The 18,747-nt window shown below is 45.6% G+C and overlaps 1 protein-coding gene across 2 annotated transcripts; it reads right to left on the bottom strand.

Annotated features, from left to right (window-relative positions):
- Positions 1–246: 246 nt before the first annotated feature.
- On the bottom strand, positions 247–5,363 carry LOC120596761 (zinc finger protein 449-like). 2 transcript variants are annotated; one of them, XM_039855221.1, is made up of 3 exons: positions 5,229–5,308; positions 2,737–3,197; positions 247–1,114 (listed from the first exon to the last, which is right to left on the bottom strand). In XM_039855221.1, exons 2-3 carry the CDS (start codon positions 3,088–3,090, stop codon positions 812–814), a joined length of 657 nt encoding a protein of 218 aa, XP_039711155.1. In that variant the 5' UTR covers positions 3,091–3,197; positions 5,229–5,308; the 3' UTR covers positions 247–811. The 2 variants fall into 2 exon arrangements, with proteins under 2 accessions (XP_039711155.1, XP_039711154.1); XM_039855220.1 differs by having other exon boundaries at positions 248–1,114; positions 2,737–3,184; positions 5,229–5,363.
- Between the last annotated feature and the right edge of the window lie 13,384 nt (positions 5,364–18,747).

Below are 18,747 nucleotides of genomic sequence, written 5' to 3'. Positions count from 1 at the left end.
TCAAGGATATGGAGAAATTGGAAAGCTTGTGCACTGTTGATGGGAATATAAAATGGTACATCCACTGTGGAAAATAGTATGGTGGTTTCTTAATTAAAAATTAAAAATAATTAAAATTAATTAAATTAAAAATAGAATAACCATATAATCCAGCAATTTCACTTCTGGTTTTATATACCCAAAATAAGAAAAGCAGAGTCTCAAAGAGATATTTGTGCACTCATTTTCAGAGAAGCATTATTCATGATAGTTAAAATGTAGAAGCAACGCAAGTATACATTTATGAAAAAGGGATAAGCGAAGTACAGTATATACACACAATGAAATATTATTCAGCATACATGCTACAACATGGATGAACCTTGAAGACATTATGCTAAGTGAAATAAGCCAGTCACAAAAAAGACAAATGCACGATTCCACTAATATGAGGTACACAGAGTAATCAAATTCAGAGACAAAAATTTGAATGATGGTTGTTAGTGGTTGGGGGAAGGTGGAAATGGTGGTTATTGTTTAAATGGGCAGAGTTTCAGTTTCACAAGATGAAAAGGTTTATGGACTTGGATGGTGGTGATGGCTTCACAACATTATGAATGTATTAATATTGAATTGTACATGTAGAAATGTTTACGAAGTTAATCTAAGATTATGTGTAACTTGCAAGAAAACAATGAAAAGAAAACAATAGGCTTCTAGAGCAGACTCATTAGCCAAAAGAGTTCTGAACCCCATTCAATGTAACATGCTTTGTGGCCAGCTAATCCCAGAGAGACATTTCCTCCTCCTACCCTTTATCAGAGTGATCTCATTACATCTGGTAATCGGTTTCTATGCAGCCCCAGCCCTGGAGGGCTTCTGAGCTCTCAAAATGGAAATCAAGGGAAGGAAAGAAAACCCATGCCTTACCAGGGTCCAGGAAGGGGTGGCCTTCCCCAGCAGCACCGTAGCTCAGCTCCTGTGGCCCTGCCTGTGGGATCCACACCTCTGCTACCGGGGCCTCGGAGACAGGTCCCATCGCTTGGAGTGGGGGTGACTCCAGGTGGATGTCTGGAGGTATGTCTGCCATTCCCACTGCTGCCAAGTCTTCCAAGAGCACTTCCTGTCTATCCATCTGGGGGGAAACACCAGAACCTATCACTCTAAAGTCTGGACCAGCAGCACCCAGTAGCAATATAATGCAAGACACACAAGCCATTTCAAATTTTCCAGTGGCTGTGTGAAAAATAAAAGAAATAGGTAATCTTAATACTACACATTACTTATCCAATATATCTAAAATATCATAATTTCAGAAAGTAATCAGTATAAATAATTAGTAATGAGATATTTAAGCTACTTTAGTTTTCATCCAAAGTCTTCTGAAGTGGTGGGCCTTTTATACTTACAGCATTTCCCACCTTGGACTAGCCGCATTTCCAGTGCTCAGAGACACACTTGGCTGGTAGCAACCGCACTGGCAGGGCAGGATTAGACCACACAAAGACAAAACCGTATGTGGTAGGCCAAACAAGGAGAGAGAGGAAGGAAGGGAAACCGCAGGCTCACTCTATGCCGGGGGCAGGAAGCGCTGCAGCAGTCCTGTTCAGGCAGGCTAACTGCTGAGCCCCATCATCACACCAGTCTCGAGCGCCCCTAATGCCCAACTAGAAGCACTTCCTCTCTCCTCCAAAGACGCTGCCCTGTGCTGAGCTGTGTATGCCCCAACCAGGCTTTACTGGGTGGTTCTGAACGGAGGTCAAGGCCACTGCCCCCAAGAGGTGTTTTGGATATGACAGCAAGTGGCGGCTGTCAGAATTTTTGTGGGCACAGATGGGAGTATAGGTCATGCCCAGTGCAGAATTGTTCCGGGTCTCTACCAACTTCGGAGTGCCCCCTTCAAACGGTCATGTCGGCCAAAAGAACCTGTCAAGAACCTCACCCTTTTGGTCATATAAACACAAAATATTTTTTGCACATTTTACTATGACTTAAATTTTCTAGGAAAGCACTACTTCGGAAATCAAGGAGAGACTATACTGCTAATTGTTTAGAAACTCCAAGCGTGTTTGCCTCTGGAAAACCACATGACCAGCATCCATACCTCCCACCGTGTGTGAGCTCTTTCAGTCTGAATTTCTGGTCGTTGCCTTTGCAGTGAGTCTTTGCAGAGAGGCAAGCATCTGACCACTTCATGAGGTCTTCTGGTGCACTCATGCCCGGTCATGTGCACTCTGAAATGGTTACTAGTTTATAATAAACTATGTTCCTTTTCATTTATATACCTTCTAGACCCTACTTGACTTTGCGTTGAGGTACATTTTTGTAACGAGCAAGATAGTAAATATTTTAGGTTTTCTGGTTCATGTTGTTCTGTTGCCTATTTTTTTTTTGTAAACAACCCTTTAAAGGTAATAATCATTATTAGCTCATTGGCTATCAGAATAGGTCTTGGGCTACATTTGACCACAGACGAAAGGCCACTAATTATATTGATGTTTTTGATTTTGTGTATGTAAGTAGGTTACATTATCTATACATTTCATTTTAGGATAGTAAACGAGGCCTTACCAAATACTTGAGGAGTTGGATTTAATGGTTAAGAATCACTGACCCATATGCTGATTCCAAGAAAAAGAGAATGTGAAAATCGCTGCAGGGAAATCTCAGGACACAAAGATAAAACATCTAATAAAGTACCAGATGTGTCTCCTACTCTACTAGTCTAATTACCCAGATCCCAAAGTCTTTTCTCACCTGCTGCTCTGGTATCTCAAGTTCTCTCTGTAAGTCTTCTATCAGTGACACAACTCTTTCTCTGTTCTCTGGGCAATGTTCCCTCACCCAGGTCTCTATCTCCGTGGGCAGAATTGTTAGGAACTGCTCCAACACTAGAAGCTCCAGGATTTGTTCTTTAGAACGCATCTTTGGCTTCAGCCATTGACAGCAAAGCTCCCAGAGTTTGTTGAAAGCTTCGTGAGGCCCCGCTGCTTCTTTGTACTGGAACTGCCTGAAGCGCTGACGGAAGACTTCAGAGTCAGTATCATATTCTTGAAACACTGAGCCCTGATTCAAGGAGGCCTGGATTGCACAACCCAGGGCCACAGCCATCGTCCCTTACCAGCAGTGTACAATTTATCTGGGGCCGGAAGTCTCAGATGCCAATTTGCTTCTTTGCGTAATTCTCGTGTGGGTGGGGGGGCACCTACAATTGAGGACTGAGCAAATGAGAAAGGAAAAACAGTGGTTACCAGAGGGCACCTTACCTCCCTCAATTGCTTAATTTTCACCAAAGCCCTAAAGGAGCAGATTGTAATCTTTTGGAGGCTTTGAGAATCTGATGGAAACCATGGACTCTCTTCCCAGAAAAATATACATACACATGCAATTCTGCATACAGGTTTAAAATGTTTACAACATCTTCAAGACCATCCATGGGCCCTCCAGAACTGTGCTGTCCAATATGGTAATCAAAAGTCACATGTGGCGGTTTAAGCTTAAATTTTTTAAAAGTAAAAATTCAGTTTCTCATTCATACTATTCACATTTCACATGCTCAGTAGAGAGTTCTATTGGACAGCTGTGTTAGAATTCCTTGGAACAAAGGCTAAGGATTCCTTCTGTTACATGAGCACCTATAAATATGGTGGCCTATATCCCCACTCCCAGTCTAGTATCAATTTTCTTGTGTTTCTGAATATAGGTGAGCCACAGGAGAAACAGGGGAGCGACACTGAAATACTGGTAACCCTGAAAGTCCATCTAGCCATGAGTAACCATTAGTTGCCTTCAGTCACGGGCATCTTAGTGAGAGGCATGCCTTGCAAAGGCAGCGACTCATCAATCCTCATTCTTCTCCACTCGGGGTATGTGTAGTTCAGCCAACATCACCGTGACCCTCATGGCATTCCAACTCGTTTTCTCAGGAGAAGAAGAGCCTACCCAGGGCAGGCCATCAGGAATCTGGTCTGCATTCATAGCGAAGGACCGTTATCCCGTTCAGCACGCTGTGTGCCAGGTGCTGATCCAAGCCGCCTACGTGCACTAGTTCATTTGGCCCTCACCCAACGGTAGGAGGTGGGTGCTAGTATAATGCCCTGAATATGGATGAAGGGACTGAGGCTTGAGGCTTAGGAGGACTGAATAACAGGTTCCAGGTCCCATCGCAAGTGCCAGAGGGAAATGGCGATGAGACTCCTGCAATGCTCATGTGTAAAAACATCCAAATGGCCTTAGTGCAACCTCTGAGGTCACAGAGGCGGTCACATATATGTCTCCGCAGGTGTGGAGACCAGTACTGCCAATGCACTATGGGTGCTCTCTCTCTCTGCATTTGCCCACACAGCTCACATACCTGTCCTTTTTGATGAGATCAAGAAAAAAAAAATACAACACTCCGGTCCCATCCCATCCCTGGGATAGTTTCCTAAATGACACACAGGTCTCTCTCTGTAACATCCAGTTCATAAATTGCCTGTGGCGGATCCAACTGCATGGAAAGGGAACAGCAAGCACTGCACCTGGCACAGAGGCAGCGAGTGCTCCAGGATGGTGATTGCTTTGGTCGCCAGGACTTTTTACCAAGAAGCTTCTTTTTCCCCTTCTAGGCACCTAACAGTCGCTAGAGGGCATCCAGGAACCGTGCCGGTTTTGGCTTGGGACCCACCTTTCATGTGCTGCAGCCTCACAGCTGGAGAGCCCTCCCCTGAGTGACCCAAACCTTCCCGCATGGCTTCCAAGGAATCGACCCTCCGGGTTTCTCTCCATCGGCCCTTCCGGATGAAAACTTCACTTCCCCCTTAGGGCCGATGGCCTCTCCCCAAACCCTCCTGACAGAACCCACGCTCACAGGGCCTGTGGATAAAAAGGCGTGCAAAAAGAGGCAAGGGGCGCCGTGAAAAGAGGGCAGTAGGGGAAAGTTTATGGGGACAAATCTCGAAACGTCTAAAAGCGAGTTTAAAACAGGATGCCGTGGCAAGGGTGCAGCCCCAGCGCGGTCCCGAGTGAAGATATCCCGCTTCCTGGAGGGGCTCGCCCAGCCACAGAGGACCCCCAGGAAGGCCCGTCCGTGTCGCAAGGAGCAGTGGCGGGGACCCGGGAGGAGAAGAGGCCCGCCACCCGTCGTTTCTCCCCACGACCGCCGCTGGGTCGGGGCTCCAGAAGACCAGTTCACGTTGCCCACACGGGATGGGAGCCCCACTCCCCGCGCCCCAGGGACGGCCACGCCCTCCATACGCTCCGGGACTCACCGCCTCGGCGCCCACGGCTCTCCCTGCTCACCCGGTGCAGTACCAAGGGCGCAGGCGCGGACCGCGCAGCCGACTACAACTCCCGGCAGGACGCAGGCCACCCAACCCGGCGCCTGGGCCCACAAGATGCTGACGTGGAGGAGGTGGGCTTTCCTTGGCCCCCACCAGGCCTCAAGCCGCTTTTGACCGGATCCCATTTCCGGTCCTAAACGCTTCTAGGTCCCAGGGGATTGGGTGGGACGAGTCATGTTCTTGATTCTAGCCAGGGCTTCTCTCCCATAGCCCTAGAGAAACTGGAGCGGGTGGGGGTGTAAACCAAAGTAAATTTTATACTGTAATAAAGAATAAAAGGCATATATTTGAGCAAAAAGGAGCTGCAGCCCAGGAGACACAGATTCAGGTAGCAACTTAAATTTTCTTCCGCTGAGACAAAGGGAAGGCCCTCTTTTATGGTGAGAGTTCTCACCTATTTCTCAATTAGGTCCTCTTTATGTAAATGAGATGTCCAAGTTATGTGGTTCTGATTGGACAGGGCAGTTCTCAGTCTCTTGGTTGGAAGAGGAAACCAGGGTTTTCCTGTAGTGGTTGACTCAGATGGGGTAAACAAATGGCTCTTATTATTTGTAAAATTTGTGCCTCAGTTGACCATGGGGAGTCCACCTTGGCAGATAAATTCCTTAATCGGGTTCACACCAAATGAATCTTTGTTCTCCATGTTAATTTGTAAGTGTGTTGTGATGGGGCCAGTGATTTTCAAACCTCTCTGTAGGATGAATTTCTAGGGAGAGTTTGTTAAAAATTCAGATTTTTAAGCTTCTATATTGACACCCTGACACATTAGATCTCACATTAGTTTGAAAATTTGCATTTTAGTAAGCTTTCCTAGGGATTGTGACTCTGATCTTAAGCTCATGGGTCGTAATTACCTTGAACTACCTTTGTATTTTCTTCTCTTAAATACCTGAACTTTGACCTAGCTACCCCATGCATTCCTTTCAGCCACCAGTGTTCTCCTGTCTTTGGGTTCGCCCAATAGCTCTGCTTATTTTCTTCCAATGGGTCTGTCGCTGGTCCTACCCCTGGAGTCAAATTTTCTGCCAGAGTGATCAGCTGTGAGTTGTAGTGCAGCCAGGTGTGGTGTCATTTGATTAAGGCAATCGTCACTTTGCTCCGGAGCTAGTACTGTTGGTTTTTGGATACCAGACTTTATTGCTGGTACTTCCTGCGTGTGACCAGGATCTATTCCTGCATTGGTTCAAGACAGAGAGGAGAGAGCTGCTTGCGATTGTGCCTTCCACAAGCCCTGCTGTAAGCAAGAGAAGGAGGACCACCTTGAACCTGCAAAGCCCCACTGGAGATAGTTCTACCGCGGCTGTAGTTGGGCTTATAGGCTGACGCCTCCGGCCTGCCGACTCCTCCACAAGTTGTTTATTGTTCCAAGGAGTTCTAGGGCACCTTAGCTGGCAGTAGCAGCTGGTTTTGGGGCCAAGGTGGTCCAGGAGTCTGATGATGACATCCGACCCGGGCTCCCAGGAGCGGAAAGGACACCCGATTGTGAAATCGCAGGTGTTCCTGCGCCTGGAGCCAGGAGCTGCTTCCGCTCCATTGAAGGCCCAGTGTAGAGGCCTCCAACCTGGCTTCTCTGGGTTCTACAGTTGGTCCCCTGGGGAAACACTTAGATCTCCTGGAGCTTGGCCGTGGGTGGGTGGCATTGGCTGAGATGCACCCGATGAAGTAGATCCTGGACCTGTCGCTGTTGAAATAGTTCCTGACCATCCTATCCCAGGAGATCCACAGCAGAGCGAAGATGCTGCATCCACAGAGTTGCAAAGAAACTGTGACTCAGAGTAAATGCCAAGAGAGCTTGTGAGACTGAGGGAATAGGCGAGAGAGAAAGGTTTCATCTGTGGTTGGTTGGCCCTGAGGACTGCCACCTCACGGAGTCTTACTTCCCCATTCCATTGTCTTGATTGTCCTGTGTAGACCTTACATGGCCAAGTGATTTCTTTCATAGTCAAGTCTGGAACTTTCATGCTCCAGACTTCCCAAGTACACAGAGTGAACAGTGGAGGGTGCCTGTTTCCACAGCGAGGCAGTGTCGCTGCTGCAACAGTGCCAGCTCCGGAGTTAGATCAGAGGGGTTCAGATCCTGGCTCTGCTGGCTGCCCACTAGCTATGTGACTTTTGGCAGGTTACTATTCCACCTTGGGCCTCTGTTTCCCCATTGGTTAAATGGCTTCTGGGATGGTTTTGAGGATTAAAGGGAGAGCAGTACGTAGTACATTTTGATCACACTGCTGGCACTAGTTAGTGCTTAAAACTTTTAACTATTAATGTCAGCAGTTCTGGTCTCCTCTGTAGAGCTGGGTCTCAGTTAATGGTGAACTTAAAAGAACAGTTTGGCCCTGAAGCTTTGAGGTCACTGCCCCCAGGGTCCTCCAGATTAGCTTATCCAGAGTGAGGAATGGGAGCAGCTAGAAAATGTGGGGGCAAGGTATAAACTGGAAGGGACCCTCTCTCCACACCCTCCACACAAGTTACATATACATATTTTCACTTATGGACATGACGTCAAAAACCCCTTGTTGGGTGCAAAGAGAGAGACTAGTTTCCTGTTGAAGGTTTACCCTCAGATTCCTGTAATAGTTTCCCTGTCTAGTGGGCCCTGTTATGATGATGAAGGATGGCAGGTTGGCTACAAGTTACAAATGATGCGCTGGGAACAGACGTGCTTTTGGAGAAGGCTTTGCCTCAGGAAACGGCATGAAAGTTACTGAGCTTCGAGCTGGAGCCCAGAGACACTCAGGGAAGCCCTGATGCCTAGAGTAGTTGGTACTTCTTGGACCTGGCTCACTAGGTCCCATCAGCGTATAATTAGCAATGTAATCCAACTTTGTGATATCTTGTGGAAGGCCTCCATGAACTAAATTATGACGTAGGGCTGAAAAGTCGACATACCGCCCTCCCCCCAAGTAGGACAGTGAAGAGATATCGCTAGCCTTGCTAGCTGAAAGAAAACTGCTTCTGTGGTTATACTAACAATTATTGAGGAAAAAAGCATTTCCCAGATCAATAGCTACATAACAGGTACCAGGGGGTGTGTTAATTTTCTCAAGCAATGCGATCACATCTAGGATGGTAGCTGCAACTGGAGTCATCACCTGATTAAGTTTATACTAAACTACTGTGATCCTCCAAGATCCATCTGTTTTCTACACAGGCTAAATAGGCAAGTTGAATGAGGATGTAGTGGGAATCGCCATCCCTGTATGTTTCAGGTTATAGAAGGTGGCACTAGTCTCTGAAATCCCTCCAGGAGTGTGTATTGCTTTTGGTTTACTATTTTCCTAGGTAAAGGAAGTTCTAGTGGCTTCCACTTGGCCTTTCTCATCATAATAGCTCTCACTCCACAGGTCAGGGAACAAATGTGGGGATCCTGCCAGTTACTGAGTATATTTATTTCAATTATACATTCTAGAAATGGGGAAATAACCATAGAATGAGTTTGGATACTTCACGGTCCCACTGTGAGACAGACCTGAGCTAAAATTCCATTGATTACCTGACTTCCATAAGCCCCCACTCAGACTGGTAGACCACAGTAACACTTTGGGTCTCCTGGGATTAGTATCAGTTCAGAAGCAGTGTTCAGTACTCTCTGAAAGCCTAATTATTTCCTTTTCCCTAATGCACAATCAGCCTGGTAAAAGGCCATAGGTCTCTTTGGGGAAGGCTGGCAGAAAGATTAATAGTATATATTTTTGGCAATATAGAGGGGGTCCTTTTTTAGGGCACCTGGCCTCCCCTTCATCCAAGGGGTTCTGGGTCTGTAAACTAGCCGAGGTCTGGAATTGATTGGGGCTCATGACTTTCTGTTTTGGTGATTCAAATGATCCTTCAGTGCACTTGACCTAGAACTCTTCGCTTATAGAGCTCGAATAAGAGTTTAGTAGACTCCCCCTTTATTTCTCTTCAAGGGACACCATGATCAACTAGCCAACACCATAAGTCTCCGTGAGTCAGACTGTTCTCACTACTGCTTTGACTCTACTGTCCATTACAGTAACTACGCCTACTTTGTCCTTTGTCAGTTAAGTGTCCTCGCTTGGCTCCTGCCACCCTGGGATCCAGTTTTGCCCATTGCATTTAAGGATACTGGTTCAGTGGCTGTAGTTCCCACTGTAATTTCTGATCTACAGAGAAGAGTGCGCACAGAGCTCCTCAAGGTCGTTGGGGTTCCCCTCACAAAAGTATTTCTCGCAGTCGTGAAAGGTGTGTTCCCCTGGGGCAAGTGAACAGATCTTACATGATAAATCCACTTTTACATTCTAATCTCCCTATGTTTTCGTATACAGCATAGCAAGGCAGTTCTAGCATTTCAACTTCATTTAGTGTATGTAGATCACCTTTCGGTACATGTTTCAGCCAGCCAGCCAACCAACCAACCAACCAACCAACCAACCAACCAACCAACCAACTAAAGTGATAGTGCCTTCTCTAACCCCTTGAGCTGCATCTTTGAGTTCAGAATCATTGCTTAGTGGACCCATATCCATAGATTCAGCCTGATCCAACTTTATGTTCCCACACTCTTCATATCCATGTCCACACAAATTCCCCAGATTTCTGTCTGTATAAATTGGAAAAGTCACAGTTCTCTTGGTGTGTAGTACCCCTCCTCATGGGTCACATTGCATACTTCACCTTTTGGGGCCTGCTGGGACTCACGGTAGTTATCAGTCTAGAAGCAAAGACAGCTGTTGAGGGGTAGATCCTGAGGATAATCAGCAGTGTCTTGAAAGTCAGCTATCTCAGGGGACGCAACTAAAAGTCTTCAGACGAAGCAGGGTTAACCTCCTCAGACAAGGGTGGAAGGACTGCTTCTATTGGCAGAGAAGACTCAGCAGAATTTAGGGGTTCAGTGTCCTTATTTTTTGGATTTGCCCATATGTTCCAATTCCAATGTTCAGGATCCCATTTCTTTCCAATCAATATTCTCACTTTAACAGAAGATACCCCGTGAAGTTTGGAATTTACTTTGCATTGTAATTTAGCGACTGGCAAAATGATAGTCTGGGTTTAGTTTTCAGAAATCTCTGCCCTGTGGCTACCCTGTGGTTACTGTATTTTTCAGTTATTTAATTCTCATTCAGTTCTTTTTATAACTTCTATTTATGTTTGGAGATTTTATGTTTTTTTTTTCCTTTCAAGATAATTTGTAATCGCTGTTTTGAATTATTATTATGATGGACACTTTAAAATTCTTGTCAGAGGATTCTGATATCTGAGTTATCTCTGTGTTAGGGTCAGTCTGTTGGCTTTTCTCAGTCCAGTTGGGATCTTCCTTGTTCTTTATATGAGTGACTTTTATTGTATCCTGGACATTCTGGGTGTTACGTTAGGAGACATTGGCTTCTATTTATTTTATTTTATTTTTATTTGTATTATTTTTTATTATTCTTTTTACTTTAGCAGGCAGTCCTCCTCTTCAGGTTTGGCGTGCTGGTCCTTGCCTACTGTTGTGCGTTAGGATTGTGATGACATTATGATTTTCAGAGATTATGTGGTACTATATTGGTATGCTTACGTTATAGCATGTCTTTCCTGCTGATGTTACTCGAAGGGGTGAAAGGAACTTTCCTAGGCCTGGCCACCTAGTGGTGGAAGAAGGGATTCTGCCCACTTCTGAAAGAAGAATGCTTCCAGTGCTGGGATCTGCTGGAGGCAGGAGTCCCCCAGCCATTCATTAGAGGACAGGAAACATAGTCTGGGCTTGACACTTGTGGCCTGATTCCCTTTGCTGGTGCCTCCCAGCAGCAAAGTGTCTCTGGCTGGCAGGGGGGAGGATTTCCTCAGGTCCAAAGGCGCAAAGAGGATTTCTGGGCAAGGCACTCCTTTGAGACACAGCCCCAGAGAGGGATAGGAGAGCCTAACTCCCTAGGGACTGCCTTCTCATCGCTCCACTTCCTGGTCCTTGGCCTAAAAGGTCACAGAGAACTTCCACCATCATTTGACTAAAAGTATATGTCCCTACTATCCTTCCCTCACTTTAGCAGAGAGGAGTAGACATGGGAAAGCTCATATTTTTGATTGCTCCTGGAATATAGGACCATTCTTAAGTGTTCATGACCTTGTAAAAGAATTTCAGTTCTGAATGTACTACGCCTTACACACCCAGACCTACCTGCCTACCACTAATAGTGAAAGTTGGAAAATATGAAAGGATGTGAAATATGAAAGGTTTTTCTTTTCCAAAATCATATTTTTTACCCATGACCCCTCCCCACAGAAGCTGAGGAATCCCCGTAACAGAAAAATGGCAGAAAAAAGCATTCAGAGTGTAGCTCGGATTTCAGAAACACGTTCTGACAGCTCATTGCATAAAACTTAGCTTTGAAAGCTGATGTCTTCATTTACAAGAGCCAGGCTTTGTTGAAAGAAATAAGTATTATACAGAGCCCTAGATAGCCAAAGCTCACAGCCTAGAGATATGCATTTGCAGCCATAAATAAGCAGGACCCAGGAGAGGATCATGCTGATTTCTCTCCCCAAGTTGGAACTAGGGCCCTCTGGAGCGGGCACTGGGCTGGGCATAGTGTCAGCATGTGCTGGCGGGCCGGCTGTGCACTGCAAACCCGAGGGTGTATCACATGTGAATGGGTTCACTTGAATTGCACAGTGCATCGCTTGTGTAACTCTATGAAAGTGACCTTGGAGAGAGAGGCTTGGAAAGGAAGGAGAGAGTATCAAAACAGGAAATGTGAAAGGTTGTGAATCCCGAGCAGAATGGCAACTGGCCTAAGATTCTACTTGGACCTTTGCGAAGGAGACGTCCACTCAGTGCCCCACCACAACAGGAGGAGTTCAGGGGAGGTGAGGAATGACAGCCGGGCATTTAGAGAAGAGAGATCCCAAGGTAGTGCCCTTGAGTTCCCCAAGGGTTTTTAATAGCAGGAGTGATTTCCCGCTGCAGGCCCTGGGATGAGACTCCATAGAAATGCCGAGAGGACTGATAACAAGACAAGGCCTGGGATCGGTAAACGATGGCCGAGAGTGTGCAACTATCCTGATTGAGGGCCATGACAGCAACTACCAGCACCAACTGCAGATGCCGGTATGTGCCGAAGGCCAAGAAGGATTTGTTACAGCCAGCCAACAAAGATAGAGGGAAGAAATGGCGGGCACCCAAAGTCTGAGGGGGAGGAGAGGCCAAAGAGGACCAATCCACCTTCTAGGCTATAATCATCTGTAGCTAGATTATTTCTTGAAGAAGAGGAAGAGGGGGAAGAGGAGTGAGAAGCAGAGGAGGAGAGGGAAGAGGAGGAAGTAAGAATTGGGCAGGGTGAGGAGGCGAGGGAAAGGAGGAGAAAAGCATGGGGAGAATTAGAGGAGGAAGAATAGATGAGGTGTGGAAAGTGATGGGAGGAGGAGAAGGAAGGAAAACAAGGAAGGCAAGTTGGGGGTACAGGGGAAGACGTATGGGAGGAGAGAGCAGTCCTCATAAGGATATTGGATTTTGAATTTACACAATTTCAATGCCAAAACATAAGTGATTATTTACACAAATGTTTAAGTTTTAAACTAGATCAAATTGAGTCCCCTCAAGGGGAAAGGTTCAATCATTTCTACCCGCAACTAAAATAAAGTGCATGAGTAGATCGACGTATGTTATAGATAGGAAAGATTAACTTGTGAACAAGTGAGTTAATGCTTGGAATTAGAAATCTGCTAGAAATTCACAACGTGCGCGAAACTTCTAAGTGGTGTCAAACGCTTATGTGACCAATGGGAAATTTCTCTTATTCTACAGCTGAACTTCATGAAATACTTGAAGGCTATGACATGAGTCAGAGCTCTGCAAGCCGAAAGAAGAATGAAAATTAAGAAAAGCTGAGTTAAGTAAAAAATATGGATTTGTAATTGCAAGATGTATGGGAATCTCTCATACCGAGAAGCACCATCTGACTGCACCCAATGACACAGGAACAATTCCGAACTTACATGTCTTATGCAGAATCCAGGAAGAAGGAATGGAGCACACAGTAGGAAGGGGAAGAAACTGTTATCACAGGGAGGGGCAGCTCTGATTGGCACCACTTTTCACAAAAGCCCCTGGTCCCAAATAGAATAACTGCTTGCTTCTTCTTCTGCTCATGGGTCCTTGATCCCGCCCTGTCCCACTAGCTCTGGCTCTCGCCGCATCCGTGATCCTCCTGCTTGCAAATGCTCATTCACTCAGAACAGTCTTTTCTCAGGTAGGGAAATCACAAAGCCAACTGTCCTGACTACACTTGAGCTGAGGGACTTGTTGACTTACCATAAGTTCAGAAAAGAGATTAGGGATGAAGCCAATTCAGGCTGTGTAGAGGCAAGGAGCTAGCCTTACCAAGAGGGCCAAGAATAGCAGAGAATTCGAAGGAGGAGGAGTTTTGTACTGGGTCCCAAGTTTTCTGTGGGCTGAATCCTAACTTTAACCCTTGTCCTGTGGGTAGATGTGAGTGTAAATGGAAGGCATGAGCGTCAAAAGATCGGGTTCCCCTCCAGTGTAAGCCAAGAGAGATGTATCAGCATAAAACACATCAAACACAAATGATTAAAATGTAGCTTTTATTTTAAAAGCTCAAAGAAGGGTGGAGTTTTATTCTGCATTATTTTTTTCTCACAATTTCCAAAAGGATGGGGAGGCATAGGCGGGCAGGTCACGTGGCTCTTTGCAAAGACCAATTCCATTGTACTGTAGCTTATGTAAGCATCCGAAACCACTTTGAAAGATCCACATCATTTCTCTGCATGCCCAGTTGCCTACTGAGTAAATAGCTCAGCACATTTCTAGAGGCTACCTTAGGTTTTATGTGTTTATCGGCACTCTTCGGGATAGGTGAGGGCTTGTTGGGAATGACATCGGAAGGTCCTTTATCCATGCTTGGTCGACACCACAGATGTCCCCGGAAGAGAGCTCAACCGAGAAAGCCTGAGAAAGATGATGAGACCCAGTTAATCCATTACACACAGGGGCCACTTTCTCCTGGCTTCCTCTCAACACACGCACTTGTTTTCAGTAGTCATCATAAGAGATTGCTCTGGGGGCATCGTCGGACTTGAAACGCCAAGCATATCTTTTTTTTTTTTCCTTTTCTCATGAACATGGGTCTGTGTCCTGATCTATTCTTTTCCATTGACATGGTGTCAATACCTGTTTTAATTGTGAAACCGATAGCCTAGATGTTCATGTATCGTAGGGAAAGTCCATTATCATAGTTATTCCCAAATGTATTCTCTTCCGTGTACTGAATATTCGGCTCAATCATGGCAAATTTCTGTTGGCGTTCATGACTATGTTTGCACTGAATGCATAGACTTTTGGTTATTTCATGCCTCATTCTAGAGTAGTATAACATCTTCTTTTGCGATTTAACTTGTATCTATTCTATTCGCAAACTATCTCGTGATTGACTTGCTTATTCTATAGAGTCGTGCAGGTACGTTAGCTGTCCAATTGTCATATGAAACTAAGTTACAGTGTATGAAGAATAGGAAATGAAATTGGACAGGAGCACTCTAAAAGACAACAAGCCATGTGCTCGGCATTAGTCCCCTCCCATCTTGTAAAAAATTATGCCCTATCTCGGGGCAATACCCACAGGCGTCACATTTGACTGTTAACAATATCATTGTTCTATATCAGAGATTTGCAAGGTAATGTGGTTTGAGGATTGTGACTACTCACAGCTCTCTTTTCTACAAGTGAATACCCCATATCAGGGAATTGGCATTTTCCAGAAGCAGCGGTTTAAGTATCATGGCCAAGGTTGAATCTAGAGATGGAGAAAGAGCAATAAAATCCTACCAGAGACCTAGTTCCCTTGCGACTCTCTCTGAGTGATCAGATCTTGAAGCCAGAATCGCTGACCACTGCCCAGTTGACCTGTTGAAACAGAAGAACAGCATTAGGTCATTTTGGTAACTGTTCCCACGGGAGAAGTTTTCAGTGGGGAGAGTTTGCTCAAGCCTATGAAGAGTGCTGAGGCCAAGATAGCTGAATGTCTACGGAACAGAGAAAGAGACGAGCAGACGATACCCAGTCATAGGTAATATCTGCTTTCCCTCCAGCAGCACCTCACTTACAATTCTCAGGCCTGATCACAAAGTAACCCAAGTGGTGGTTGCCAGGCCTTGGCTCATATACACAGGTGTGATGACTCGGCTCTGAAAGTCATTGTGAAGCGTGATGACACATCTTGGTGCCTAACCAATCAGGCCCTGTGACTCAGGGAAAGAGTGGGATGCGGAGATAGGGAACTGGTCCTCTCCCTCCTTGTCTTCCCTTCTAGATCAATTGCCGTTCCTACAGGAACCGAGGTTGCTCAGTGGTCTGAGAGAGAAAACATGCAGGTACACCAAGACAATGTGGCATTTTCGTCTGCCATCAACAAACAGATTGAGCTGAGGAATTCCAACCCTCATGTGTAATGTCCAGTTGAGGACTTCCATTTGTCCAAATTAGTAAAAATACAACGCATACAGAAGGCATTAGGGACATGGGCTCAAGAGACAGGTGATCCGATTTCCAGTCCCAGTTCTGTGCCATCTTGGGCAAGTGCCATCAACTCTGATACTCTTTGCAAATTAGGGATCACAACAGTCACTCCACTCTTAGGGGTTTCTGAAGATCAGATGAGATGAGACAGTAGTCCTCCTAATGTGCGGTTTGGCTCCCAGCAGTATGTTACTTTGGTCAACTGTGGTCCGAAAATATTAAATGGAAACTTGGGAAATAAGCAATTCACATATGTGATACCTGTCACCTCTCTTCTAGCAACTCTCGTTCACTCACCGTATTGAGCCCCGAACCAGAAGTAACCCAAGTGCTGGCGATCAGTGTTCAGATCTTTCCTTTGAGTATGCTCACAAAGTTCTGAAAGCCAATGTGAGTCGCCCCGCTTCCTCTTGGTGCTTCAGGTATCAAGCCATGGGACTTACAGGAAGGCAGTGTGAAAAGCAGAAAGAGAAATATTTTGCTCCTTCTTTGCTCTCTAATGCAGACCAACTTTGATTCCTGTAGGAAATGCAGCAGCTCAGAATGTCTCCACGGTCTGAGTAACATACAAATACACCTTTTCATGGTATTTACCAGATGAATTGCCTAGATAAACCCCAACCTAGATGGGCAATAGCTATGAGGAGAACTAGCATTTGCCCACATTAGTAACATGCTGCTGTACACAGAAGTGGTAGGAGCAGAAGCTCGAGAGACAGGCTGCTTGTATTCCAGTCCAGGTTCTGTGTGACCTCGGGCAAGTCTTTTGACCTATCGGATCCACATGTTCCCCCTTTGTTAAGTGGGGATGACAGCTACACTTCCTCCCTTAGGTGTTTGTGAGGTTGTTGGCTATGCAACTGCTTGTAGTCAATCATGTATGTACATTCGATCGTATCCCTGAAAGATTTGCCAACATCTGCTGTTGAGAACCTCAGCTGGAATGAATGAGCATGCACCATGTTCTCAGAGAGCTGGGCCAACAATCTTTGCAGACATGCATTAGCTCAGTTCCAGTTCTCACTGGAGCCGGATATGCTGAAGTCTGCCTGGGAAACAGATTGCTGTAAGTCTGTGCCTCTAGGCTGGAAGCACTGCTGCTCGCGGTACTTATGTTTCCAGGGAGTCGTTACCCCAACTGAGGTAGAAGGTGATAAGGTTCCATATCCTACGCATGTACCAAATTTCGGCCTCTGTCTACAGTGCCTTTGTGATGGCTGCTGCCTATGCATCTGTGGCAACAGAGTTCCTGATCCTAAGGGCGAGCAGGGAAAACACTCGTTGTACCCCGTGGCACAACAAAGCCATTCCAACATGACTTCAGCCCAGAATCCATAAACCTAGTGAAGCACTCATTGCCGTCGATGAGCCTCTTGAGTCTGATGATAATAATTTGCGATTCTCTGGAAAAAGAATTTTATTAATATGATCAGGGTAGTGGGGACCCCTGAAGTATGTCTAGTATCTATCGAAAACAAACAGCAAACTGATCTGGATAAAGAGGGAAGAAATAAAAAATAAAAAATAAAAATACTGAAAGACAGGTTCAGAGTTTGATCCAGTGGGAAATCCTTTTCGTAGTAAAACAGATAGGGTGTGGTAAGTTTTGTCCTGACAAACCAATCCTTAGTTGAAAATATAGCAAGTGAAAATGCATTTACTACACCTAAACTACTAAACATCATAGCTTAGCCTAGCCTACCTGAAATAGGCCCGGAGCGCTTACATTTGGACTGTATCTGCAGTAACTGCGAACCTATTCTTCTCAACGGAAACAGCAGACAAAGCTGAGTGTTTTGTAGACATGACGGGACGCAGACCCGACAGGCGATGTCTAAAAAGCACTGCAATGCAAAGGATACTACGTATCGGCAGTTGACGGTGGTCTTCTTAGGGATGTTGGGGAGCCGAGGCTCTCTATCGTTGCCCAGCACCACGAGAGAATATCATAACTCATATCGCTAGCCAGGAAAAGAGGAAAATTCAAAATTTGAGGTACAGTTTTCACAGAATGTGTATCATTTTCGCAACATCGAGAGGTTAAAGTCGTTAAGTTGAACCATCTTACATCGGGGAGCCTTCTGTACCATAAAACGAAAAAAAGATGTCGGTTGGCAATTTTGCCTCTGAGTTTGGGATCAATTTAGCATCCGCTAAAACACACCACCTGGTAACCCCTCATTACCTATTCGGTATTGGGGCTCAAAGTCCCCTTGCCCCTGTACTTTGGGGATCCTGCTAACTATAAACAATCTACTCCTTATAATCTGGGTGCAGTTACCAAACATAAAATAGAGAGTACATGAGTATAATTAGCCACAAGTCCTGAAGTTGTTCATCCCTCTCCTGCGATTCTTGACTTAATGGGAAGAACTTTGTTATCAACCGACTGAAAAGTAAAGGGAAATTTTACAGGTTATCGGCACCGTCGTGCATGATGGAGCTAGCACAAAACTTTCTGAACAGCATGAAACTCAAGGATCTGCACAACTGATTGAATTTCAGGCAATTGTCTCAGCCCTGCATTACCTTGCCAACAAGTCCTAGAATCTGAAACTTGTGACAGATCCTTTGACCATTGCCAAAGAACTGGCCATCTGATACAACCAATGGCAGCTTTAAAAAGTCAACATCCAAGGTTGCTTTCAACAAGGTAACGTTCTCTGGAAATTTTGGGCCTCCTAGACGCCAAAAACGTAAATCAGGTATGCAGAGCTGGTTCAACATTTGAAGATTGATTAATGCGATCAGTCACATCAAGGATAACGGGTGGAAATAGAAAACCCGATCCCAGACTGGAGAGGCCCAGGAAGAGCATTGGCTCGGTTAGTGGAGGCACTTGGGATTTCATCGGATTTCTAGGAGAAATGACAGGAGAAAAAGGGGCCACCACTAAGCCCTGCAAGTTCTGCTCTTTCCTGCTGACACAGTTGGGAGAGGCTCAGAGGGCATTGCCGGGGGACAATCGTCAGCTAAGCACAC

This window comes from Pteropus medius, unplaced genomic scaffold (genome assembly GCF_902729225.1).
Source record: "Pteropus medius unplaced genomic scaffold, Ma_sr-lr_union100, whole genome shotgun sequence".
NCBI lineage: Eukaryota > Metazoa > Chordata > Mammalia > Chiroptera > Pteropodidae > Pteropus > Pteropus medius.
The sequence above is the reverse complement of the archived record's forward strand: the minus strand, read 5'-3'. Positions and strand labels throughout refer to the sequence as shown.